The 26,482-nt window shown below is 37.4% G+C and overlaps 1 protein-coding gene and 1 pseudogene across 1 annotated transcript in view; one reads left to right on the forward strand and one right to left on the reverse strand.

Moving 5' to 3' along the window:
* Positions 1-550: 550 nt before the first annotated feature.
* The window catches only part of LOC141502373 (uncharacterized), a 68,006-nt gene continuing 42,074 nt past the window's right edge, over positions 551-26,482 (forward strand). The window contains exons 1-7 of the mRNA XM_074207082.1: positions 551-889; positions 1,331-1,405; positions 2,896-3,367; positions 4,728-4,807; positions 6,793-6,919; positions 7,480-7,575; positions 9,348-10,576. Coding sequence (XP_074063183.1) covers positions 1,346-1,405; positions 2,896-3,367; positions 4,728-4,807; positions 6,793-6,919; positions 7,480-7,575; positions 9,348-10,576 — 2,064 coding nt within the window. The 5' untranslated portion in view covers positions 551-889; positions 1,331-1,345. The remainder of the gene's footprint in view (positions 890-1,330; positions 1,406-2,895; positions 3,368-4,727; positions 4,808-6,792; positions 6,920-7,479; positions 7,576-9,347; positions 10,577-26,482) is intronic.
* Positions 22,913-23,255, reverse strand: LOC141502375 (cyclin-dependent kinase 2-associated protein 1 pseudogene; annotated as a pseudogene).

Genomic DNA, 26,482 nt, shown 5'->3' on the forward strand with positions numbered 1-26,482 from the left:
AGGAATCCCTTTCTCACACTCCTCCGCTTGCTCTTTTATTGCTTAATCTACTCAAGGAGCTTCTGAACATCCAGGCTCGTACGACAGCGACGGGAATTCCGGACTGGGAATTCCGGACTGGGAATTCCGGACTGGGAATTCCGGACTGGGAATTCCGGTGGTTCTGAATCCCAAGCCTCCTCCGGGCCCTCTTTCCACGCCCCCAAACTTCCGAAACCATGCCAGAAGGATTCTGGGAGTCGTAGTTCCAACTGGCTGAACGCGGGCCAGCAGACACTCCGGAGCTGGGCTCGCCAAACTCACCCGGATCCGTGACCCGGGCCTCCGTCCCGGCTCCTACAATTCACGCCAAGTGTGTGTCCCCGCGCGGGGGGCGCGCGTGTGCGCGCGCGCGCTTCCCGCCACCCGCGATGGAAGCCGCGCCCGCGTGGAGCCGTTGTGTCCCCGCCGGCTCGCCGTAGCCCCCTCCACCTGCGCTGGCGCCGCGCCCGCGGGGCACCGTCCGGCCCGAGGAGGAGACGCGGCCCGCGGACCGGAGAGCAGGGTAGGAGGCGCAGAGGAGGGAGGGCCGCCTTGCTGGCTTGGAAGGGACACTTCCACACTCACCAGCTGGCTTGACTACGGACCTCGGCTTGGGAATGTGAGACCTAGAATGTACCCTGAAATGATAGCGGACTTTGTGGGGACGCAGAGAAAGCGGCTCGAGGGTGGCAGGAAGACCGGAGTTCAAATCGTGTTAGCCGGTAACCCTGGCGTGTCATTTCCCTTGCGCCCTTGTTTGTTCGCACATGGCTGAGATGTGTTGTTGGGAGCAGAGAGCCTTTTCCAGCTTTGAATCCGCGGCCGTTTGCGTTAGTGGCCGGGTCTGTGGCCCTGCCCGATCCCGTCCGTAAGTGCCCTCACCCAGGCGAGCTGGCATCGCCTCTGTGGTGCAGGATGCTGGGGTGGCCCAGACCCCAGGCTCCACAGCCTTCGCCGGGACTTCTGGGCCCCAGAAACACTTGAGGACTGGGTGGCGAGCTCACTATTCCAGGGTACCTCTTCTTGCCGAGGCACTTTGAATTCAGGACTAGTCCTTAATAACACTTCTTGTTATCCAAACAATAATAATAATAATAATAATTATATATAAACATATATATATATAGTGTCTTTTTCCAGTGACATTTTTGGTACCATCATTATATTAGGAATTTTAACAAATGCTTAGAAAAAGTCTCCTCTCTTGTAGAGTGTACCATCAGGCAAAATACATATACTTTTCAGCTGTGGGCAGTATGCGTATTGGTGGGAGTTTTGATCGGTTTGTTATCTGTATATTTCTTCATAGAGACAACATGGTTTAATGTTAAGAACAGTGTACCACAAGCAGGCAGAAAACCAATTCAAATATCCTACATCTACGGTAAGGATTACACAGGATTTAGCAGCATCTCCATTAAGGGCTCCTATGATATTCCAGAAGGCAAAAGAGCTTGAATTACACCCTAGAATCCACTGTCCAGCAAAACCAAACCTACTCTTCCAGGGGAAAAGATGGACATTAATTGAAATAGGGGATTTTTAAACTTTTCCTGTTGAAATGACCAAGACTGGACCAAAAGTTTGATTTCCAGTACAAGACTCAGGCGAAGCATAGAGGGAGGACAGAAAGAGCAGATCATGGGAGATTTAATGTTGTTGAATTGCTTGTATTCCTGCATAGCAAGATGTTACTGATTACTCATGAGCCATTTCCAATTAATAGAGCAACTAAAGGGAGCATAGTTAGACAAGGCACAGGAGAGAGCTGAATATGAAGATAAAATGTAAAGTTGGAATCAGTGGATGAAAAAGGAAATGTTCTGGGAGAAGGGGAAAGGAGAGGTAGAATGGGCTAAGTTATTTTATGTAAAAGATCAAGAAAAAGCTTTTAGCATCCAACTGGAAGGGGGGAAGGGAGGGGGAATGAGTGAGCCATTATTTACATGGGAAATGTCTCTGAGAGGAAACAACATACTTACTTAATAGGGTGAGGAAATCTATCTTACCCTAGAGGAAAAAGGAGAGAGGGGATGGGGGGTGTAGGTGATAGAGGTGAGGGAAGCTTGTGGGAAAGATAATCAGGTACAACATCCTTTTTTTTTAATCCCCCCCCCCCCCCCCTGCAAGGTGATGGGGCTAAGGTGGTTGTGTGAGATTTGGGCTTGGATCTCCCAACCCCAGGGCCAGTGCTCTATTCTCTGTGCTACCTGGCCACTCCATTACACACTTTTGAGGAGCAACAAAGTGGAAGGAGAGAGAGAGAATAGAATAAATGGGAGTAGGGAGGAATGGATGGAGGGAAATACAATTAGCAATAGCAACTGTGGGAAAAATATGGAAGCAACTTCTGTGAAGGATTTAAGATAAAGAATGCAAGCCATCTTAGAGACAGCTGATGGAATCTGAACACAGACTGGTTTATTTTTTCTTTTTTTTTTCACTATTTTTCATGAAGTTTATTTTTGTAGGAGGGAGAGGGGATTATGTTTACTCTTACAACAAGACTTATTTCAGTAATGTGTAAATAAAGAAAAAATAAAATGTTTTAAAAAGAGCAGTTTATCAGAGATCTATGTAGATCCTGGTCCTGATAATTTGCTTGTTTGATCTTGGTTAAGTAGGTAAATGCAGATAAATAAGACTTGTATAACTAGTTGACAGGAAAGTTGTAAAGATAATGTTCTGTAATTAAAACACTACATAACTATGATCTATTGTGTGAACTTGAGACAATGCCTAGAACTTGCTTTACTTAATATTTCCTAGGGTCATTTGTATGTCCACATGTCTATAGAGCTTTGAGGTCTGAAAATATGACTGGAGCTCCTTGTTTCTACCAACCAAACATTCTATATATATTTATTCCCTCAGCCTGTGTCTGCAGATAACCATCTCTCCCAGGAATGCAGATTTGAAGTCCTTTGTGATAGTCCCATTAGAAAGATACTCACCCTGAATAAGATGGCCATCCCCTCCAACTCCCTACACCTGGATGTACAAGAACAAAACAGAGTCCTGAAAGACCCCTATAGCAATCAGATAATCACTCTAGGAAGAGAGAAAATGTTTAACCCAGAGGCTTCTCGACAGAACTTCAGACGTTTTCCATACCCAGAAACGGCTGGACCCCGTGAGGCTGTGAACCAGCTCTGGGAACTCTGCCTTCAATGGCTGAGGCCAGAGATTCACACAAAGGAACAGATCTTGGAGTTATTGGTGCTGGAGCAATTCCTGACCATCTTGCCCGGTGAGATTAGGATTTGGGTCAAGTCACAGCATCCAGAGAACATTGAGGAGGTGGTCTGCTTGGTGGAAGATTTGACCCAAATTCTTGAGGAAGAAGGTGAGAGCTGCTGAGGAAAAAAGAAAAGTCTCTTTAGAGTGTGAGTAGGAAGAATAAACAATACAGGTTTTCAGAGGGGGTCCTTGGTGAAACAGAAGTAAAGGGAGGAAAGAGGAGAAAAAAAACAGATTTCTTAATTGAATGAGAAAGCAGATACTACTGAGCTTTCTGAGGACAAAGAGTAAGAACCTTTTTAAACCCAACATTGGTCCTCTTTTTCTCTGACATTCAGCGAGCTCTTTGTCTTACAGGTTTTCTAGTTGTTAAGTACATGACCACAAAATAATAAACATTTTCACAGTTCTATTCTTTTAAGTGTACAGATAGCAAGCACAATCAAACTATTCATCCTTTTCTGTTTACTTTCACTAGGGTGTTCCCGGAAGGAGTGATGTCATACTGAAATAGAAATGAGGCTTAGACATACATAAGAAAAGCACATACTTACATTATCCATGTTCTGTTGTATTTTTAATTTTATTTTGTTAAATATTTATCAATTACATTTTAATCTGGTTTTGGCAGTATTAACCTGAGGACTATGTATTTGACACATCTCTTCCAAAGATTTACAGTATCCACATTCATGAATATAATGACTGAATGTTGGGTTCGACCCATTTTTTTTATTAATAATTCTTTTTATCTTGTAAGTGCTCTTTGAGGTTAGTCATTTAATAAGCTTTTACTAGTGCTTGCTATGCATCAGGTATTGTGCCAACCTGTAATACACTGTAATACAAATCAGCATAACTATCCTAGTTATAGGTGGAAAAAATTAAATTTCAGTATAGTCCTCTGTCTTTGTTCTAGGTCACATAACAAGGTAGTGGTTGAGTTTATTCTCCGTTCCATATTATTATTGTTATAAGTAAGCTATACTTTCTAATAGATAAAAAGCATTAATTTCCCATAAAGCCATTTTCTTCAAGGTTGTAAGTCAATTGATCATTCTGTATTCTATCACTTGGAAAAAAGTATAATTCCTCATATTTTTTTAAATTTTAAGGCATTGGGGTCAAGTGACTTGCCCAAGGTCACACAGCTAGGCAATTATTATGTGTCTGAGGCTGGATCTGAACTCAGCTACTCCTGACTCCAGGGCCGGTGCTATATTCACTGCACCACCTAACCGCCCTCTAATTCCTTATTAAATGGGCATTTACTATGGAAAGATCTAGAATTACATATTCAAAATGGCATTGGAGACTGAATAGTTAAATGTTAACATCTTCCATGAACAGAATTCTGTTCTTGGGAATTTGCTGTGATTTTAGGAACAGTAGCAGATCTCCAGATTGTAACTACAATTCTCTTTAAAAATGTCAGGGTTGATCTTGTTCCCATCCTTTTTCCACAGCTTCATGTTCTCATGATTCTTCTACTCTTCAAGAAGATAGCACAGAAAAAGAAGAAATTTTCCCAATAAACAAATTTCTGGTAAGTTGCAATATCCTTTCCCTTTCCCACTGTACTCATCAGTGTAGACATCTTTCTTTCCCTTTTCCTGAGACTTCTGTCTCAATCAAAGCCCTTTCTTGAGATCAGAACCTCTGTGGTTTTCTCCTGGGAGACTGGGCACATCCTGGTGGCTAAATATTCCCCAGGGAATATTCTTATTTCTGATGGTATTCCTTGCTTGATTCAACTTTTAGTAATTCTTTTAAAAAAATTTTTAAATTAAAAACTTTAACATTTACATATAAAATAATAGAAGTTTTATTTCTATTTTATATAAAATATAAAATTTTATGTAAAACTGAAATTTGTACATTTTATTTTTTAAGTATAAAATTGAACACTATAGTATCTATTTGTATCTTTCTCTTAACTTCCTTTTGCTTTTTTTTATGCGTTTCACTGATACCCTTTTCCTTCTCTTCCCCCCTTGTTTTGCATCTCTATACTATCTCTATACAATAAACTTTTTAACTTTATATAATAGAATTGTCTGTTTTGTGTCCTTTAATAATAACTTTATTTTTTGGGGTCTCTTTTTTTAAAAGGTATTTCTTTCCTTTCTCTTAATTTTTTTAAAAAATTAAATAATGGTGCTATATCTATCCATTTAGAGGTTTTTTTGTGATAGATGGTGTGAGATGTCGTTCTAAACATAACTGCTGCCAGGCTGCTTTTTTAGTTTTACCAGCAGTTTTTTTCGGATAAGGAGTCCTTACCTCAGTAGTTGGCATCCTTAGGTTTATCAAACACTGTGTGACTATAGCATGTTCAGTTCATTCTGGGTCTTTTACACTTAATTTGTGTCATTTTATTTACTTTTTTAACTAGTACCAAAAAATTTGGAAGATTAATTTTTTAAATATAGTTGGAGATGTGATACTAGTTGACTTGCTTCCTTCCCATTTTTTCCATTATTTCCCTTTAAGTGTCTTGACCTTTAGTTTTTATTTTATTGATATGGTACTAGATGCTTAAATTAATTAGGATTTTGTCATTTTTTATGTCTCAATAGATGAATATATTTCCAATTATTTAAATCTTCCTTTATTTCTAAAAGATTTTTTTTGTGGCAATCATAAAATTCCAGTGTGTTTTTTGGGTGATAATCTTTGATTCATGCTGGAATGATTTTTGTGTGGTATTCAGTTGAAATTCATATTGAAAGTGTGATTGATCAACCAAATACAAGTTTCATTAGTGTTGTAGCTTTTGGTGGTTTAAGAAGAAAGTATATACTCATTTAAAGTTTTCAACTTCCCCTTAGAAAACAAGTTATTAGGACTCACATATGTTATATATCCCAGAGTATCATTGAATAACACAGAGCATTAGAAATAGATTATGAGAAGCAGTTTTTCACTGGTTAATGGGCTTCAGTGACTCTCAAAACATTTTAAGTTTAGGGGCAGCTAGGTGGTGTAGTGGATAAAGCACCGGCCTTGGAGTCAGGAGTACCTGGGTTCAAATCTGGTCTCTGACACTTAATAATTACCTAGCTGTGTGGCCTTGGGCAAGCCACTTTAACCCCATTTGCCTTGCAAAAACCTAAAAAAAAAAAACCCAAACATTTTAAATTCCTAAAAAGCAGACATTTACATTTTTCCTTTTGTTTTTCAGGAAGGTGAACATGAAATGGTACACAGTAGATAGGCAATAAACAAATGTTTTGTGATTACTTTGCAACCTTAATAATATCAGAAAATGGGCTGCTAAGTGGCGCAGTGGATAGAGCACTAGCCCTGGAGTCAGGAGGACCTGAGTTCAAATCCAGCCTCAGACATTTAATAATAAACTAGCGATGTGACCTTGGGCAAGTCACTTAACCCCATTGCCTTACAAAAAATAAAAATAAGATCAGAAACATCTTCTGTATGCCCCTATTCATTTGTCCACCCTCCCCCTATAGGGATTAAAGAGAAAATTCACCCCATCAATTTGAGCATCAATTTGTTTATATATTTTAGGAATCAGTGACTTTCAAGGATGTGGCTCCTGACTTCACTTGGGAAGAGTGGGAGCAACTGGAATCTATTCAACAGGACCTCTGCAGGGATGTGCTGTTGGAGAACTATAGGAACTTAGTTTTTCTTGGTAAACATTCTCCCTTGTGACTTCAAATTTCTGCCTTTGGATTAAAAAAAAAACAAACCCAACCATCTTTGTCTTTTAAAGACTCTGGGATGTCAGTGTTAGTTTTTTAAGTTTGTAGAAACTAGAAATTCTTAAACATTTTTGAATCAAACCTTAGGATTTCTTTTTGCTCTGTATTCCCAGGTGAGAAATCTTTGCCCTGTAAAACTAAAATTTGTACAACTCATTTGTTTACTCATTACTATCTGTGATTCTGTGTTCCCCTTTGTCTCACTTTTCTGTCAAGAACTTAATTCATATACTTCCAGGTATTTGAGAATTGTACTTAAGTGTCTTCTTGAACCCAGATCAACTCCATGATCTTTTCATCTGTAATATGTGAGAACACAGCATGAAGTACCCTTCAGAAATTCTTTTAACTGAATCTTCAGCCTTTTTAACATTCTTTTTTTCTCCCTCACTACTCACTCATCATCAGTGGGATTGAACTGTATTCTAGAATAACTTTTTTTCCCTTTCGGCATGAATATCCATTTACCTTTTTTTTCCCCCATTATCAGGGCTTTCAACTTCCAAACCAAATGTGACCTCGCTGATAGAACATCTGGAAGTGCCATGGATACTGGAAAGTGAAGCTCCAAGAAGCATCAGTCTATGTGAGTGAATGAAAAGCTAACAGCTGGGAATTTCCTACAAGCAATATATCAGCTGGTCAGTCAGGGAGAAAACATCTTTGAAATATTGATCCAGGAATCACTCCCCTTCCAGGTATTTGGAGAAGGGAAGAGACTCACTGACTTTGTATCTTGCATAGATTTTCAATTTTTAACAAGTAGTATTTATCTGTAGCCTTCCATTTTCTGAGTTCCTGTTCTCTTTTTAACCCGATCTCAATATTCATTAACATATGGAAACTGCTCTTAAAGGTCACCACTGATGTCTTTCTGGAGTCTTTTCATTATTTTCAGTCAATCTTTCTGCCTCATTTGGCAATCAGAATATTTATTACACACTTATATACCAAGCACTTTACAATAGTAGGCACTTGGGGGCACAATTATATGGAATGGAGCAATCCTCACTCAACTGGAACCTGTGTTCTGATGGAGGAAATAATAAGGGGGATAGATTGATTATGTCTGTGTGTGTGTGTGTGTGGTAGTTTGAGAGAGAGGATCCTGGCATTTGAGGGAGTCAGAAAGAGTTTCATGTAGAAGTTGATGCTTGAGCTGAGTCTTGAAAAAGTTCTGTGAGGCAGAGATCAGGGGAAAGTTCGTTCCTAGCACCACAGCTGGTGCAAAGGTGTGGAGACAAGGAGATGTATGAGGAACAGAGATAAGTGCAGTTTATCTTTGTAAAGTAAGCTAGAAAGAGTAGTATAACCAGAATCTCAGGTGACCAGTATTGATTGAGACTTCATAAGTCTGAACAAAATCCTAAACAACATTCTTTCTGTCAACATTGCCACCATATTTCAGCCTTTGCTTGAAGACTTCCTTTAAATCACTCTGTCAGTAAACATTAAGCTTCATGAAATATTGGGGATAGAAATATAAGGAAGGAAATAATCTATACTCTCAAGGAATTCTAATAGGAATATGCTACCTTCCTAGGTAGCCCATTTACCTCTTTGGTCCAGGCCAGGAAAGTGAATCATGCTATAATATTATAATGTTAATATTATAGTAAATTTAATCTGATAGTTGTATTTATGGTATTTTAGAAAATATAGATAATATTTTAAGATCTTACAATCTGATTTTGTCTTGCTTTTGCTTGCTCATACATTTCATCAGTATCTCCTTTGTTTACTCTATACCTTTGTTTATTTCCCCTTTTGACCCTCTTCAAGATAGCATCTATTTATTGACAAATGTCAATAAGGATAGTAATATATACCATCTTTTTAGTTTCCAAAACTCTGTGAAATGAGTAGTACAAAACTTGCATTCCTTATTGTACTGAAAAAGAACTACAAACTTGATTCTCTATAATACATGGCATTCAAATCCCATCCATTCCTTTTTTAAAATTTAATTTAATTTATTTATTTAAGGAAATGGGGTTAAGTGATTTGCCCATGGTCACACAGTAAGGTAATTATTAAGTGTCTGAGGCTGAATTTGAAGTCAGGTCCTCCTGACCTCAGGGTCTGTGCTCTATCTACTGCACCACCTAGCTGTCCCTTCATCTATTCCTTAAAAGCTGTGCAAGTAGTAAATGAATTAACCCCCTTGATCCATAGTTTCCACATCTACAAAATGATAATAATACTTCAATTAAAAACCTTGTGGTTAGGAAAATGTTTTTTCATATTAATAGAACCTATAGAAAAATGATGCATGTTCTCCCATTTTATTATATTCCTATGGTAATAAATTCCTTTATCCTGGCAAAGACTGTTTATATTTTTTTAAATTTTTTTCAGATTGGGACCCTGAACCTGAAGCTAAGGAGTTGTTTCCGAAGTGGAAAACTGATGTAGAAGAGTCATCTCAGGTAGTGACAATAAAAGGACATAAGTCCTGGAACTTCAAACTGGGAGAAGTCTTCAAATGTTGTGACATGTTGGTGAGACAGCAAGGCCAACAGGAAAATCATTTGAAGCTAAGAACAATTGCTTATGAGGAAAATCCAAACAAAGTTAGAGATTCTAAAAGCAGGGAATTTGGGAGAAATTTCAATCTGAGCTCAGTGCTAATTACACAACAGAGAATTCCTTTAGTAAATAGTCTCTCTGAATATGGTATACATGGCAAGAACTTCAAAGATAATTCAGAACTATCTGAATGTCCAAGAATCTATGCAGAAGAGGAATCTTTGAAGTATAAAGGCTTTGGGAAAGTTTTCAATCAGGATTTACAACTTAATCTCCATCGTGCTCAGCTTTCGAGAGAGAAATCCTATAAATGTAATGAATGTGGGAAAACTTTCACCAAGTGGGCAAACCTTACTCGACATCAGAGAATTCATTCTGGAGAGAAACCTTTTAAGTGCAACGAATGTGGGAAAGCCTTCACCCAGAGGGCACAACTTACTCAACATCAACTTACTCATAGTGGGGAGAAACCATTTAAATGTTATGAATGTGGAAAAGCATTCACTCAAAGGGCACATGTAACTCAACATCAACTTACCCATAGTGGAGAAAGACCTTATAAATGTAATGAATGTGGTAAAGCCTTCACCAATCGAGGAATACTTACTGATCATCAGAGAATTCATTCTGGAGAAAAACCTTATAAATGCAATGAATGTGGGAAGGCCTTTACTAAGAGGGGAATACTTACTCAACATCAGAGAATTCATTCTGGAGAGAAACCCTATAAATGTAAAGAATGTGGGAAAGGCTTCAACCGGAGTACACACCTTACTCTGCATCAATACACTCATAATCAAGAGAAACCATTTAAGTGTAATGAGTGTGGGAAAACCTATAGCCAGATTTCACAGCTAAATACTCATCAAAAAGTCCATTCTGCAGAGAAACCTTATAAATGTAATGAATGTGGGAAAGCTTATAGTCAGATTTCACAGCTGAAAATCCATCAAAGAATTCATTCTGGAGAAAAACCCTATAAATGTAATGAATGTGGGAAAGGCTTTAACCGGAAGACACATCTTACACGACATCAGAGGATTCATACTGGAGAGAAGAACTTTAACCATAGCAGGGACTTAATGAATGTTTGTTGACCTGAAATAGAATAGAAATTGCTTTGTTGCATTTTAAGTAGCATATATTTAACTGCATTGCCATAATTTAAAAGTCTATCTGCCTTTCACAAAAGAAAATGTTAGTCTTGCATGATTGTGAAGCTATGCTGAGCTTTTAATCATTTCTATATATCTCTTTTTAATTACTTTGATAAAGACATACTCTTTCAACTATAAAGAAAAAAGATTGTATATAATACTGGAAATCAAGTTTATATTAAATTTAATATTGCACTACCATCACAGTTCTGTGCGTCTTGTGTTCATTTCTGAACTTTCTTTTCTTTCCATATTTTCCCATAATATTTTATTTGATAGGCCTGTTTTTTTTTTGGCATCATCACTACTGTTCCACTTGCTCCAATTCACGCAACCAAATATAAAGTCTTTGACTATATAATCAAGTAAATAAATTCATACATTGTCCATATTTGAAAACATCACCTTGTTACCAAAACTTCACTCTTCACCACTTCATCCACATCTTTCTAGGTTTCTCTGAATCCTTAGCTTTTGTCACTTATGACATCTCAGTAATATTCTGTTACATTAAAGATGAATTTTCCAGTCTCTTCCTGTCCTATGCTACAATAAAGGATTCTGCTACAAATATATATATAAAACATATATGTATATATATATATATATATATATGAATCATATCCAACTTTCTTTGATCTATATGCATAGTAGTGGTATCATTGGATCAAAATTTAATGATTTTGTTCAGTATAGAGCCAAATTGCTTTTAAAATTGTTGTACTAATCACAGCTTCACCAAGAGTACATCAAAGTGTGTCTTTTCCTACAGTCCCACCTATATTTTTTTTGTTATCTTTGCCAATTTAATGGCTCTGAAGTGTAATCTCAGTTGTTTTAATTTAAAATTTTCTTATTAGATTTACATTTACTAGTTCAGAGTTAGGGATTTTTTTTCATATTGTGGTTGATAGCTTTTATTTCTTTTTAGAGCCACCTGTTATTGTATTGGTCATTTTTTCAAAATTGGAGAATGACTTGTTCTTATGTATTTATTACAATTCCATGTATACATGGAATAGCATATCTTCATCTCAGAGAAATGTCTTCCAGAGATTTTTTTTTCTCCCATTCAACTAATTCTCTTCTAATATTAACTGGGTTGATTTTATTTTTTTTTTGTACAAAGTTTTCAATTATATATATCCAAATTATGCATTTTATTTCCTGTGATAATCTCTATTACTTCTTTGGGCAAGACCTCTTCTGTTATCTGTAATTGTGAAAATTATCTCCTTTACTTTCTAATTTTTTTGGTTTTTGGCATCTTATGTTTAGGTCATGCACCCATTTAAAGCTGCCAAATCTAATTCTTGAGGGTAGCTAGGTGGTGTAGTAAATAGAGTGCTGGACCTGGAGTCAAGAAGACTCATTTCCATCAACTTTTTTTTTCTTGCAAGGCAATAGGGTTAAGTGGCTTGCCCAAGGCCACACAGCTAGGTAATTATTATTGTCTGAGGCCAAATTTGAACTTGGGTACTCTTGACTCCAGGGCTGGTGCTCTATCCACTGCACCACCTAGCTGCCCCTTCCATCAACTTCTGAGTTCAAATTTGACCTCAGATACTTAATTAGCTTTATGACCCTGGACAAGTCACTTAACCTTGTTTGCCTCAGTTTCCTCCTCTGTAAAATTCACTAGAGAGGAAAATGGCAATTCATTAGTGTCTTTTCCAAGAAAACCCCAAATAAGGTCATAAAGAGTTAGACTCAATTGAAAATGATTCAACAGCAAAAATATAATTTTTGCCAGACTACTTTCCAATTTTCTCAGCAATTTTGTAATTTAAGGGGAATACTTAACCTACTAGTTGGTGACCTTGGGTTTATTAAGCACTATGCTTTTTTTTTTTTTTAGGTTTTTGCAAGGCAAATGGGGTTAAAGTTGCTTGCCCAAGGCCACACAGCTAGGTAATTATTAAATGTCTGAGGCCGGATTTGAACTCAGGTACTCCTGACTCCAGGGCCGGTGCTCTATCCACTGTGCCACCTAGCCGCCCCTCATAGTAATTTTAAATGGAAAGCCTTTTTCTATCTTTGTGCATGGTTTTGTTGGTAATAGGATTGTTGATGATTTAAGTGATTTTATTTTATATCCTGTTACTTTATTGTATTTTATTAAATTTATTAATTTTAGTTGAATTACTAGGATTCTCTCAGTAAACCTTTTGATCCTCAAAGATCGATTTATCCTCTTTTCTGTGCTTCTTCCCTCAATTTCTTTATTTTATCTTAATTTATTAATCTTTCTAGAACTATTACATAAAATATAGTAATATTTATTTTGTCCTCTAAAAGGCTTCTAGCACCCCGAAGGTCTTCCCCTCCCAAACTGATTTTTTTTTAAACTAAGTAAAAGAAGTTAGTCTTTGCCTTATTTTTTTCGTACCTAGTCTTTATCACTGCATGGGCATTGTCAAACTGAGACTGTTAAGGGCCTTTAGTTTTAAAAGGCCATCCCATAGTTTCCACTGACAGATGGTTTCAGAAGAGAAATGAGACTGGTGACTTTGCACAGCCCCCCCCTCACTTAAGTTCAATTCTTTTGCTTGTCCTGGCATCACCTTCCTGCCTTCATGCTCCTCTTTTTCAAACAAAGGAAAAAGAATAAGGCCTTTCTACATCTATTGATTCAATAGTGATTTTGTTTTTGTTGTTAATGTGGTCTAGTCATAATTTTTCTAATACTGAACCAATTGAACTATTCTTGTCATTAATCCAACTTGGTCACAGTACATGTTCTATTTAAATGTATTGTTATTGCCTCTTTATTGCATATTATTTGCCTTGAAATTCATTAGAGTCCTTGGCCTGTGATTTTCTTTTAGCTTTAACTTGCCCTAGTTTAGGTATTAGGCTCATATTTGTTGCATAGAAGAAGTTGTTGGGATCCTTTAATTTTTGCAAATGACTTTTATATCTCATTCTAATTTTGTTCTTTGAAGATTTGATGTATTCACTTGTAAATACATCTGTTCCTGGAATTTTTTCTTTGTAAGTTCCTTTATGTCTTTATTAAATTTCTTTTTCTGAGATTGGGTTACTTAAGTTTTCCATTTATTTTTCTGTTAATCTGTTTTATATTTTTGTACATAATTAGACATTTCATTTATCAAAAATTTTGGCTTATAACTGAGCAAAGTAGCTTCTGATAGTTTCTTTTATTTTTCATTTCATTATTCTTATTTTTCATTTTTATTTTTGATAATTTGATTTTCTGTTAAAAAACTGAACTAGTTAATTCTTTGTTTATCTTATCAGTTAAATACAAAAACCTTGCTCCTAGTTCTTTATTTTAATTTTATGTCATTTAAGTTTTAGAATTTCTATTTTTGGGTTTAGTTGAGAGGTACTGATTTGTGACTTATAGTTTTAAATCAATATTTTTTAAAAAATTTAAATCAATCTTTTAAAAAACATTAGCAAACATGGATCATATATAAAAAGAAATAAAGGATTGTGTCTGAATTTCTATTGTAAATAGTGTGGATTTTAAAAAAAATAATACATTCAACATGTTAATTTCAAAGTTGTTGTTGTCCTTTGTCTCTCACTGATTTTTCTAGGTTATTTTAGTAACCCAATTCATTTCTCTTATGAAAATGGGTCAAGATTGCTTTGACTATATCTCAAAGTTTGTGTGTGTTGTCTTATTTTCTTTTTTTTTAATGTTGTGTTCTTTGATCTATCACTTCTTTAGGGTTAAATTATTCTCCATTTTTGCTTTCTTCAATTGACCTTTATTGATTATAATTTTTGTTAATCTGTAGATGTTTTAAATAGTTTTTCTTTTTTGCATTTGTCTATGAAGTTTTTATGACCTAATATGGACTTAATTTTTTAAAAATTGTCCTTTTTAAAAAGTGTTTTGCACAGTAGAGATATACATGCATGCATAATAGAAATATAAAATATATAAATACATCTAAGTATGTAAGTGTATATATTGTATAAATATATAACTATACACACGTGTGTGTATACACACACACACACACACACACACACACACATACACATAATACTCAGAGATTCCCATTTAATAACTGCCATAGATAGCAAATCTAACTTTTATAAAATTCTCTTCAGGTCCTTAACTTCTTATTTATCTTTTTATTTGCTTTTGTTTAGATCTAAAAGGTCCCAATTATTATAGTTTTTTTGTCTTCTGCTCCATATTGATTTGTTTTTCTTTTAAGTACTTAGATGTTGTGCCATTTGGAACATATATTTCACTGTCTTCAGTGCCTTTAAGTATAGTGTAGTTTTCTTTGCTTGTCTCTTTTTTAACCATCATTATTTTTACTGTTGCTTGTCTGAAATCATGATTGATATTCCTGCTTTTTAGAACTAGAAGCATAATAAATTCTGCAACATCCCCTAATTTTAACTTGGCATGAATCTTGATATTTAAAGTGTATTTCTTATAAACAACTTACTTTTGAATTCTGCTTAATATTCCAATCTGTAGCTTTCCTCTATTTTATAGGTGAGCATCCCAAACAAGTTCATTTTTTGGATTTTGATGGCTAGAAGTGAGTGCAAATAGCAATTTTTTTTCCTGTTTCTCTCGTTGATGATTCTTTTGTAATGGCAAATTACTCCATCTTTTTTCTCAAGTCTTAGTAATACTTAATCATTAAATGGGCATTACCTTAGACAAAGTGAGACCTGGGAAAGACCTTAGTTTAAAAAGTTTAAAAAACTTTTATCTTCTTATACATTTTTCCTTTTATTTGTTACCCTCCTTACCCTTTACAAAAAAGAATGAGATAGTGAAAATTAAGAAATAGGATCAATACTAGTAATCTCTAATCAAAGTGCTTGCATTTCTTTGCTTCTCATTTTTTCCTTCTCATCTTTTCACTCAGCCTACTCACCACTTTATTTTTCTCCATTTAATTTCTTCATTATCATCAACCTTTGAAATGAATTTATTTTACTTGTGTTTATCCCCTACCCAACTATGTCTTCTTTTGAAACCCCCTTTCTCTTCTCCTTATTACCTTTTTCACCTTTTAGTTTAATGTATTTCTACACTTAACTCTGGATGTATGAGTTAATGTATGCATGTTCAACCTTCCTTTGACTGGCGCATGGTTCATGTAAGAGCTTTGTCAAGTGACGTCCACTCACTATAAACTTCATTAGTATCCTAATGTTGAGAGATAATAACTTACTTCCCCTTTATTTCTTTCCATGGATTTGAATTAATCATAAGTGGCTTAGGCTTCAGATTAGAATGAAAGGAGATATTCACAGACCATATAACACTTAGTTAAATGTGAAAAGGAAATTTAGCACGTAGGCAGTGAAGGACTCAGGAGCTTCAGTCAGCTCTAGCTGAAAGACTCAACCTTTTGAATTGACTAGGATGCGGGCAAGACTAAGATCTCAAACAGGAGTATTCTTTAGTACCTGAGCTCAGGAAAAGAAAAAAACAGAAGCAGTTATTTTTGTGATTGTGAGTAAAGCACTGTGCTAGTTAAAGCACTGTGTTGTTTAGTCATGTCTGCCTCTGCAACACTGGGCCATATGGTACATTGTGTTTTCTTGGCAGAAATTTTGGAGTAGTTTGCCATTTCTTTCTCCAGTAGCTTAAGGCAAACAGACATTAGGTGAGTTATCCAGGGTCACATAGCTAGTGTCTGAGGTCTTCCTGACTCTAGGCCTAGCACTCTGAACCCTCTAGCCCTCTATGTGTAAACTATTTATACCAATGAGGTGGAGAGTTCTCCCACAGAGAGAGAGAGAGAGAGAGAGAGAGAGAGACAGAGAAAGTTGTAAATCATATGTTCTGAACAAAGTAGCTGCTAACTCTCCTCTAAAATTGATATATGCTTCATTTTCATTCCTGTTACCAACATGGGGGGGGCGGCGGTTGTGAAATAGATCAAGATAATACTGAGGATTTGCTATCTCTCCCTAAATTACTAAGTCTTTTAACCCTCCACATGGCCTTGCAGAAGTCCCAAGGTCCCAAAGGTTAGTTTAGGGGATCTCCTCAGTTACTTGCTGTTCTCAGCAAAGCAACTATTGCAAATTTGGAACATTGGTCAATAAATAGTTACTAAATGCCTATTATGTGCCAGTGTTGTTCGTTGTTGTTTCCTTAGTTCTCAAAAAAGGATCAATGATATCATGAGGGTGATATCTTGACTTTTGCATGAATTGGATTTAAGTGAGGTAGAATTGCACAAATTCACCAGCCTTCATTCTCTTCTTCAGAGGCAATGGAGGTCAGTAACAAGACAAAAAATCAGGATATTGGCAATGGCTTTGGATATAGTTGGTGATCTTGACCTTTTTTTAAATTAAGGTCTTTCCCAGGTCTCAGTTTGTCTGAGGTAATTTAATTTAATGATTAAGGGCTAGGTAAGATTTGAGACAAAAGATGACCTAGTTTGCCATTACAAGAGAATCATCAGTGAGGTGAAGACCCTTAGAGTTTCTTGCCAGAATGGGGAAAAAAATGCTATTTGCACTCATCTTAGCCATCAAAATCCAAATAATGAGAGGTTTGGAATGGAACCCATTATTGGCCATTCAATGAAAGCCAGATTAGTTTCATGGCATAGTCAAGTAGATTACAATAGGCTTTTTTCAAAGCCTTTTTTTTCAGACATAATACAAGAAATCATAAATGAAAACTGTACAAGACAAAACTAATTATCCCAGATTTTTGTAAAAAAAAAAAAAGATAAATAGAAACTTTAAAAAAAACTTAGCCCCAAACCTTAAGATATCTTTAAAAAAATAAACAACCAAAAATTATATTCTTTTGGGCAGAGTTCCCACATGTAAGGGTATGATCCCCACATGGATAGAGGACTACATGTGAAGAAGAAAGGAGGATGAAGAGAAGAGCATTGCCCAAGAAGGAAGCCATCACTATAGATTGTTTATCCTTCATTCTCAATGAGCCTCAATGAAAGCATGAAATTATGCATGAAATTGAAATTTAAGTACAAAGTACTACTAAAGACATATAGGACAGTAGTTAGCAAGGATAGAAGGATCCAGTGAGGGTATTGTTTCAGGGTAGGGGATACTTGGCCATGTTTATTGGTTACAGAAGATGATCCAATTGGGAGGAAGAGATTAAAATTAGTATAGGGGTGACAGAGGGGCTAATATGCTGGAAACAGAATAGAGTGCTATTGCATGGACATGTAGAGGGGCTAACCTTGGTAAAGGAGTATGGCCACTTCATGGGAGACCGGTGAAGGAGGAAAAAGTGAAAGAAAGCACATGAGTGATAAGATATTACAGGGGAGAAGAGGGAGTTCACAGCTTTTAGCCTCAATTTTTTCTGTAATATGAGTTAAGGTGAGATCTCAGCTGACACTGTGTGTGTGTGTAACCATGAAAGATTTGAAGAGGGATGAAAGATTTGGAAAAAAATAATTTGGAACAGTCGCTATGGAGAGTGGAATCATGAATTGAAATGACTGGAATGATCTAAAACTGAGGCTTGACTGGGTGTATGCTCTGGACCCAGCTCTGGACCTTGGCCACCTATGGGCTAGGAGACGCCTGGGGGTGTGAACCCGCCCACATGGGTGCTGGGAACGCCCCAGTAACAGGAGTGGCTCCGCCCATGAGGGAGGAACAGGGGAGGAGCTCGGGGGAGGAACAGAAGACTAGATAAGGGAGGGGACTGGGGAAGAGGAGAGGCTTTTTTCGCTGCTATGTAAGGAATAAAGACCTGCTTGTTAGACTGCAACCGGGTGTTCTGTCCAGTTATTGCCCTCCTTCCCCAAAGGAGGATCCGTGCGTCCAAAGACCGACGTGTCCGTGACGTGCGAAGACCGGGGAAAAGTATGTATCCAGGCGAAGGCTCGGGATAGGTCCCCGAGCAGGTGTAGTCAGTAATACAATAAGAGGGGCTAGGGGATTCAAGAGAGAAAAATATTGTAGAGTTAAATTGGCTCATCAAAGTGTCAAGATGAGAAGAGGTGCAGGGAAGATGGTCCAGGAGAATATGAAGGGTTCAAGGAAGTTGTGGTACAGATGAAGAGTAGGATTATGTAAGAGAAAGGTAGAAGGATGGGTGAAAAGTCAATAGATTATCAGATTGGGGATTTTCGAATTCTTGAATATGGAGATGATACATTTATGGGTAATGGCAAAATCAAGGATATGACCATTTGTGTATGGCTGAGATGAGAAAGATAACTTTTGGGAAGTAAGCAGGATCATTACAGTCTTCAAAGAACTAAAATTAAATATTGCCCAATGGTGAATACATGGTGGACACAAGTAGGCACGTTAGAAATTTAGAATCAGTATGAGGGAATAGATGATCTAAGGAATCAGTGTCAAAGGAATAGATGACCTAAAAAGATAATTTGGTTATATAGCAAGAACAAAAGAGAACTGACTGAAAGCCCACTAGCTACATTGTTATCCTTGAGATATAAGATGGTTTAAGGAAGGCCCCCAACATGCTGAGCCGTGGTAGACTTGTTGGAATGTGTGGACAAAAATTCCACAGGATGGGCAGGCATGGATCAATTATCATCTACTTCCCTCAAGAGAATACCCAAATCACTGAGATCACAGGTCCACTGGAGAAAGAATACATATGGTGCAGTGGATAGAGTACTGGCCATGGAGTCAGGAGTACCTGAGTTCAAATCCGGCCTCAGACACTTAATAATTACCTAGCTGTGTGGCCTTGGGCAAGCCACTTAACCCAATTGCCTTGCAAAAAAAAACTAATAAAAAAAGAATATATATTATAATGGTAGAGAAAAATTAATTAATGGAGTCGAGAAAATTTTACAAACTGAAAAAAAAGTTCAATGATGCCAAGAAACCGAACATTTGTTAGTGTTCTCTGACAAAAGTTAACAAACTTGTGACTTACTTTCAGGTTCAATTCATCCTTCAAACTGTAGAAGCAACAAGGGTAGGTAGTATTCTTGACACAAATTGATTAAAAGAGAAAAACTACTTGCAGAAATAGAAATGACAGGTAAAAATGAAAGCAAGACATGAATCTGATGCATACCTTATATTTTAGAATGATGGATTTGTGAAGACCAAAGAATGTATGTATATATATATATATATATAGATAGATAGATAGATAGATAGATAGATAGATATAGATATATACATATATATATATATATATATATATATATATATACTTGATGTTCTAATACATTGAGAATGAGATTCTGAGGAAAGGATAAAAAGATTGAAATGTATGAACAAGGAATACATCAATGCAGGCTTTAATAAAGACACAATATAGATGCTAAAAGCAAAGATAATGCAAAAAATGAACTGAGGCTGGCAGTTGGCACTCCAGGTGAGGCTGCACTTAAAACAAACAATCAAAAAATCATTACTGAAATTATGTTGGGGACAAAGGAAGAAAGAACAGGATTATACCTCTACATGAAGGGCTGATCGTAACGGATAAGGTTGAAGTAATTGGGTTCTTTGTCCTTTCATTTTTCAAAGAGAATGATCTTTGGACTGAGAAGGATAGAACAAAATGGTTAGTTGGGAATGGAAACTAGTTAGGTGAGGATAAGCATCTAGCTACTCTCAACAGGTTCAAGTCACCAGATACAGATGAATGATATCCTAGGTTATGAAAAGAACTGACAGATCTGACTAAGCCACATCAATGACACTTGAAAGCTCTTGAAGAATGTGAGAGTAATTTTGGAATAGAAGGGCAAACAATAATCTATAATGAAGACCAAAACAACACTTTAAATGAAAAAAAAAACACTAAAAGGAATCTGAACTTTGAACAAATGACGGGAGAACAAATCATGCCTCTTTTCCCAATAGAGAGGTAGGGACAACTAGGGCAGAATACTGTATATACCGTCAGAGGCAGTCATCATATTGCTTGTGCTTAATTGTTTTTCTTTTTTTCTTTTTTCTTTTAATTCTTTTATTCTTTTTTATTTTTGTTCAAGTAATTTTTTATACATTACTAAAATATTCTTGCTTAAGAGTAAACATAATACCCACTCCCCCCAAAAAATATAGACCCTCATGAGAAATAAAGTAAAAGAAAGAGGAAAAAAAATGTGTTTCAGTCTGTGTTCTGATTCCATCAGCTCTGTCTCAGGTAGATCACATTCTTTATGATAAGTCCATCACAGAAGTTACTTCCATATTTTTCCACTGTTGTTGTTGCTAATTGTAATTGCCTCCATCCATACCTCCCCACTACCTTATATTATATTTTCTCTCTCCTTTCACTCTGTCCCTCTAATAAAATGTTCTGTAGGGTAGCTGAGTGGCATAGCAGACTGATCACCAGCCCTGGGGCCAAGAGACCCCGAGCCAACATACCACCCCTGAGACCCAACAACCACTGGACCCTGTGGTCCTGGACAGGCCACCCAATACCAGCCCCGTGCAAGAAGTGAAAAAGAAAATGTGTTGTATCTGACTATTCTATCCTATGATCTACCCTCTCCTCTATCACCCACATCTCCCCCCTTCCCCCTTCTTTCCTTTTTCACTCTAGATATCTATACCCTATTGAGAGCGTATGCTGTTTCCTCTCTGAGCCATTTCTCTTTTACTTTTTTAGGTTTTTTTTTGAAAGGCAAATGGAGTTAAGTGACTTGCCCAAGGACACACAGCTAGGTAATTATTAAGTGTCTGAGGCTAGATTTGAACTTAGGTACTCCTGATTCCAGGGCTGGTGCACTCTATCCACTGCACCACCTAGCCATTTATGATGAGAGTGAAGATTCCCTCATTCCCCCTCACCTTCCCTTCTTCCATATCATTGCAATATCTCATTGCAATAAAATAAAAAAATATCTTTTATATGAAATCTTAGCCTATTCCACCTCACCTTTCTTACTCCCAGTATGTTTCCTTTTTAGCCATTGACTCTATTTTTACAACATAGTTTATCTTCAAATTCAGCTTTCTCTTGTGCTTCATCTATATAAGCTCTTTCTACCTACTCTATTGAATAAGAGGTTTCATATGAGTATTATCTGTATCATTTTTCTATGCAGGAGTACATTCAGTTCATCTTTAAGTCCCTCATATTTTATCCTTCTCTGCTCTCTATGCTTCACCTGAGTCCTGTATTTGAAGGTCAACTTTCTTTTCAGCTCTGGTTGTTTCAACAGGAACATTTGAAAGTCCCCTGGTTCATTGAAAGTCCATTTTTTCCCCTGGAAGAGGATGTTCAGTTTTGCTGGGTAGTTGATTCTTGGTTGTATTCTAAGCTCTTTTCCCTTCTGGAATGTTATATTCCAAACCCTTAATGTACTTGCTGCTAAGTCCTGTGTGATCCTGACTGCACCTCCATGATATTTGAATTGTGTCCTTCTGGCTGCTTGTAATATTTTGTCTTTGACTTGGGAGTTCTGGAACTTGGCTATAATATTCCTGGGGGTTGTTTTTTTGTTTTGTTTTGTATCTCTTTCTGGGGGAGATTGGTGGACTCTCTCAATTTCTATTTTGCCCTCTGCTTCTAGGATATCTGGGCAATTTTCCCGTAGGAATTCTTTTTTTTGATACAAATTGTTAATGAAAATAAGCTTTATTACATCAAGTAATAAATACATACAAAGATGCACATAACAGTTTTAGGCATTTATCCAGATTTTTTAAATCACTCTATGGCAAATTCAAGATCTGAAATCTACAGTCTGTCTGAAAAGTAACTGTGGGTTCTTCATTTTTTAGTAGGCTGATCAATCATCTGTATTTGTAACTCATGCATTTTAAATTGACTTCAAAGCACGAACAATCATGCAAAAGCTCACACACCAAAAACAAAACAAAAACAAACCCACATTCTTTATTTTTTAAAGCAGGGATCATCATGTAGCCCTAACTGGGAGATACCCAACTGTCAGGGTATGTCAACGCAGTTGGCATTGATTTGTGAAAAAAATCTTTAAAGAGTTATTGGAGATTCTGGAAAAGGTGCAAAGAATGATATTTAGGTGGGTGGTTTTAAGTGTATTCAAAGAAAGAAAATCCAAGATTGGGGTTAAGTTAGCAGGGCAGTAAATTAGAGTTGGCAGCAACAGAAGCAGAATTTTCTACATGCATGGTCTGGACTCAATATTTTTAAAAAAAGTGACCTAGGTTGCTAACTACATATAATGGAAATCTCAACTGCAAAATGACCTCCTATTCTTACAGACTGTTGTGGGGATGGGAAGAAGAAAAGGGGAAAGAACCCAAACTTTTAGACCATTCAACAGAAGAGATTGATGTGAATGTTTTGAAAGTCACCAGAGGAATAAGTGTTAGTCTTTCTTCTTCACAAAGAAATGGAAAACTTTGGAAGTGAAGTGGGAGGCTAGGATCTTGCATTGTGTTCAGTCTCTGCCAGGCATTCCCGGACTAATCCTCAAGCATGAATGATGCCTCGTTTTAGCCTCTCCATGGCACTTTAGCTCCCTGCATATGTGGGTCTGATCTCTTTCCCTAGCTCTTCGATGATAGCTAGAAGTTCTGCATATTTGCTATGAGGTACCTGGCTGCTCCCTGAACCCTGGGTATAGCCCAGAGATGGGGGTCCATAGTCATTGATCAGCTGCCAATACTGGGTAGATGCCGCCATGCTGGCGGAAGGAGAGTGGACGCTCCCAGCTGCAAGTCATGGCCTCCCCTCGGGAATTCTTTAAAAATGAGGTCAAGGCTCTTTTCCTGATCATGACTTCAGTTATCTGAATAATTTTTAAATTATCTTTTCTGAATTCTTTTCCCAGATCAGTTGTTTTTTCAATGAGATGTTTCACATTTTCTTCTCATTTTTCATTCTTTTGGTGTTGAAGTACTGTGTCTTGAGTTCTTGCAAAGTCATCAGCTTCCTTTAGCTCCGTTCTACATCTGAGGGATTTCTTTTCCTCAGAGAGCTTTCTTATCTCCTTTGCCATATGGCCAATTTTGTTTTTTATAGCACTCTTCTCAATAATTTTTTAACTATTTTATCCATTTGACCTGTGCTGATTTTTAACCTGTTATTTTCTTCAGTATTTCTTTGGATCTCCTTGCTTAAGAGCATTTTTTTTGGATCTCTTTGACTAAGCTGCTGACTTCTTTTTCATGTTTTTCCTGCCACTCTCTTTTCTTTATTTAATATTATTTTTTTATTCTCATTTTGTACAAATTTTTTTTACATTAATAAAATATTCTTGTTTAAGAGTAAACGAAATACCTACTCCCCCCATGAATATAGACTTGCTTGAGCGATAAAGTAAAGGGGAGAGAAAAAAAATTAAAATTAAAAAAAATAATAGTAATAATTGTAGGTATGTCCAGGTGGTGCAATGGACAAAGCACCAGTCCTACAGCCACGAGCATCTGAGGCCACATCCAGTCCCGGAGACCCAACAATCACCCAGCCATGTGACATGCAAGCCACCTGATCCCCACTGCCCTGCAAAAACCAAAAAGAAGAAAGAAAAAGCCTGAAAATAAAATAAAATAGTAATAATAGTAGGGGTGGCTGGGTGGCGGACAGAGCATTGGCCCTTGAGCCAGGAGCACCTGGGTCCAAATCTGGCCTCAGTCACCCAAGGATCACCCTGCTATGTGGCCCCAGGCAGGCCACCCAGCCCCATTTGCCCTGCACCCTCCCCCAAATAATAATAATAAAAAATGTGCTTGAGTCTTTGTTCCAACACCAACAACTCCTTCATGGGTGGATCACATTCTTTATGGTAAGTCCATCACAAAAGTTACTTCCATATTTTTCCAACGTTGCCATTGCTGATCGGAACTCTCTCCTTTATTTCTCCACTATCATGTACTATATTTTCTCTCTCCTTTCACTCTGACTCTGATGTAGGGTAACTGAGTGGTGCAGCAGACAGATCCCTGGTCTTGGGGCCAAGAGGCTCTGAGCCCCCATACCACCCCTTAGGCCCAGAATCCACCTGGCCCTATGGTCCTGGACAGGCCTTCCAATCCCAGCCTCTTGCAAGAAGTAAAAAAGAAAATGTGTTATATCTGACCACTCTCCCCTCATGGTCCATCCTCTCCTCCATTATTCACATCCCCACCCCTTCCCCCCTTCTCCCCCCTCCTTCTTACTCCAGATGTCTATACCCCATTGAGTATACTGTTTCTTCTCCTAGCCACCTCTGATGAGAGCAAAGGTTCCCTCATTCCCTCTTGCCTCTCCCCTTCCATATCATTGCAATAGCTCATTGTGATAAAGAAAAATCTTATATGAAATAACTTGGCCTATTCCCCCTCTCCTTTTTCTTTCTCCCATTACATTTCCCTTTTTTTCTATTGACTCCATTTTTACACCATATTTTATCTTTGAATTCAGCTTTCTCCTATGCTTCAACTATAAAAGCTCCCCCTACCTGCTCTATTAACTGAGAAGGTTCATATGAGTATTATCAGTGTCATTTTTCTATGCAGGAATACATGCAGTTCATCATCATTAAGTCCCTCATATTTTTCCCCCTCTCCTCCAATCCCCATGCTTCACCTGAGTCCTGTATCTGAAGATCAAACCTTCTGTTCAGCTCTGGCTATTTCAACAAGAACATTTGAAATTTCCCCTGGTTCATTGAAAATCCATCTTCTTCCCTGGAAGAGGACATTCAGCTTGCTGGGTAATTCATTCTTGGCTGCATTCTAAGCTCTTTTGCCTTCCAGTATATTATATTCCAAGCCCTATGAGCTTCCAATGTAGTTGCTGGTAAGTCCTGTGTGATCCTGACTGCAGCTCCACGATATTTGAACTGTGTCCTTCTGGCTGCTTGTAATATTTTCTCTTTGACTTGGGAGTTCTGGAACTTGGCTGTAATATTCCTAGGGGTTGGTTTTTTGGGATCTCTTTCTCAGGGGGATCGGTGGATTCTCTCCATTTCTATTTTGCCCTCTGCTTCTAGAATATCAGGGCAATTTTCCTGTAGTAATTCTTTGAAAATGATGTCAAGGGTCTTTTCCTGATCACGACTTTCAGGTATTCCAATAATTTTTAAATTATCTTTCCTAAGTCTGTTTTCCATATCAGTTGTTTTTTCAATGAGCTATTTCACATTTTCTTCTAATGTTTCATTTTTTTGGTTTTGAAGTATTGATTCCTGATTTCTGGTAAATTCATTGATCTCCCTGAATTCTATTCTTTGTTTGAAGAATTTGTTCTCCTCAGAGAGTTTTCTTATCTCTTTTTCCATCTGGCCAATTTTCCTTTTTAAAGCATTCTTCTCCTCAATAACTTTTTGAACTGTTCTATCCATTTGACCTAAGCTGGTTTTTAGCATGCCATTTTCTTCAGCATTTTTTTTGGATTTCCTTGACTAAGCTGCTGACTTCATTTTCATGTTTTTCCTGCATCTCTCTCCTTTCTTTTCCCAGTTTTTCTTCCAACTCCTTCATTTTATTTTCAAAGTCTTTTTTGAGCTCCGTCATAGCCTGAACCCAATTTATGTTTTGCTTGGAGTCTTTAGATGGAGGAGCTTGTACCTCCTCATCTTCAGACTGAGTATTTTGATCCTTCTTGGGCTCATGAGCAAAATATTTCTCAATGGTCTTCCTCTTATTTCTCTGCTTGCTCATTTTCCCAACCTGGGCCTGGTTTTGGGGTGCTTCCTGAGCTTTTGGGGCACTCCCACAAGGATCTCAGTGTGTGAGGTTCTGTCCTCCCTCCTGGTCTGTGAATGACAATAAGCACCCCCCCTCTGCCACAGGGCTGAGGTGGGGGGGGACTTGCTGTTCTATGGGGGGGGCCTAGACTGTGATCAGGATCTGCATGTGGTCAGAGCCCCAGAGTCTTGTTCCAGAGGCAGAGGACAGAGCTCTGTAGTCTCTCTTCACTTCCCTCCC

Source organism: Macrotis lagotis, chromosome X (assembly GCF_037893015.1).
Source record: "Macrotis lagotis isolate mMagLag1 chromosome X, bilby.v1.9.chrom.fasta, whole genome shotgun sequence".
Classification (NCBI taxonomy): domain Eukaryota; kingdom Metazoa; phylum Chordata; class Mammalia; order Peramelemorphia; family Peramelidae; genus Macrotis; species Macrotis lagotis.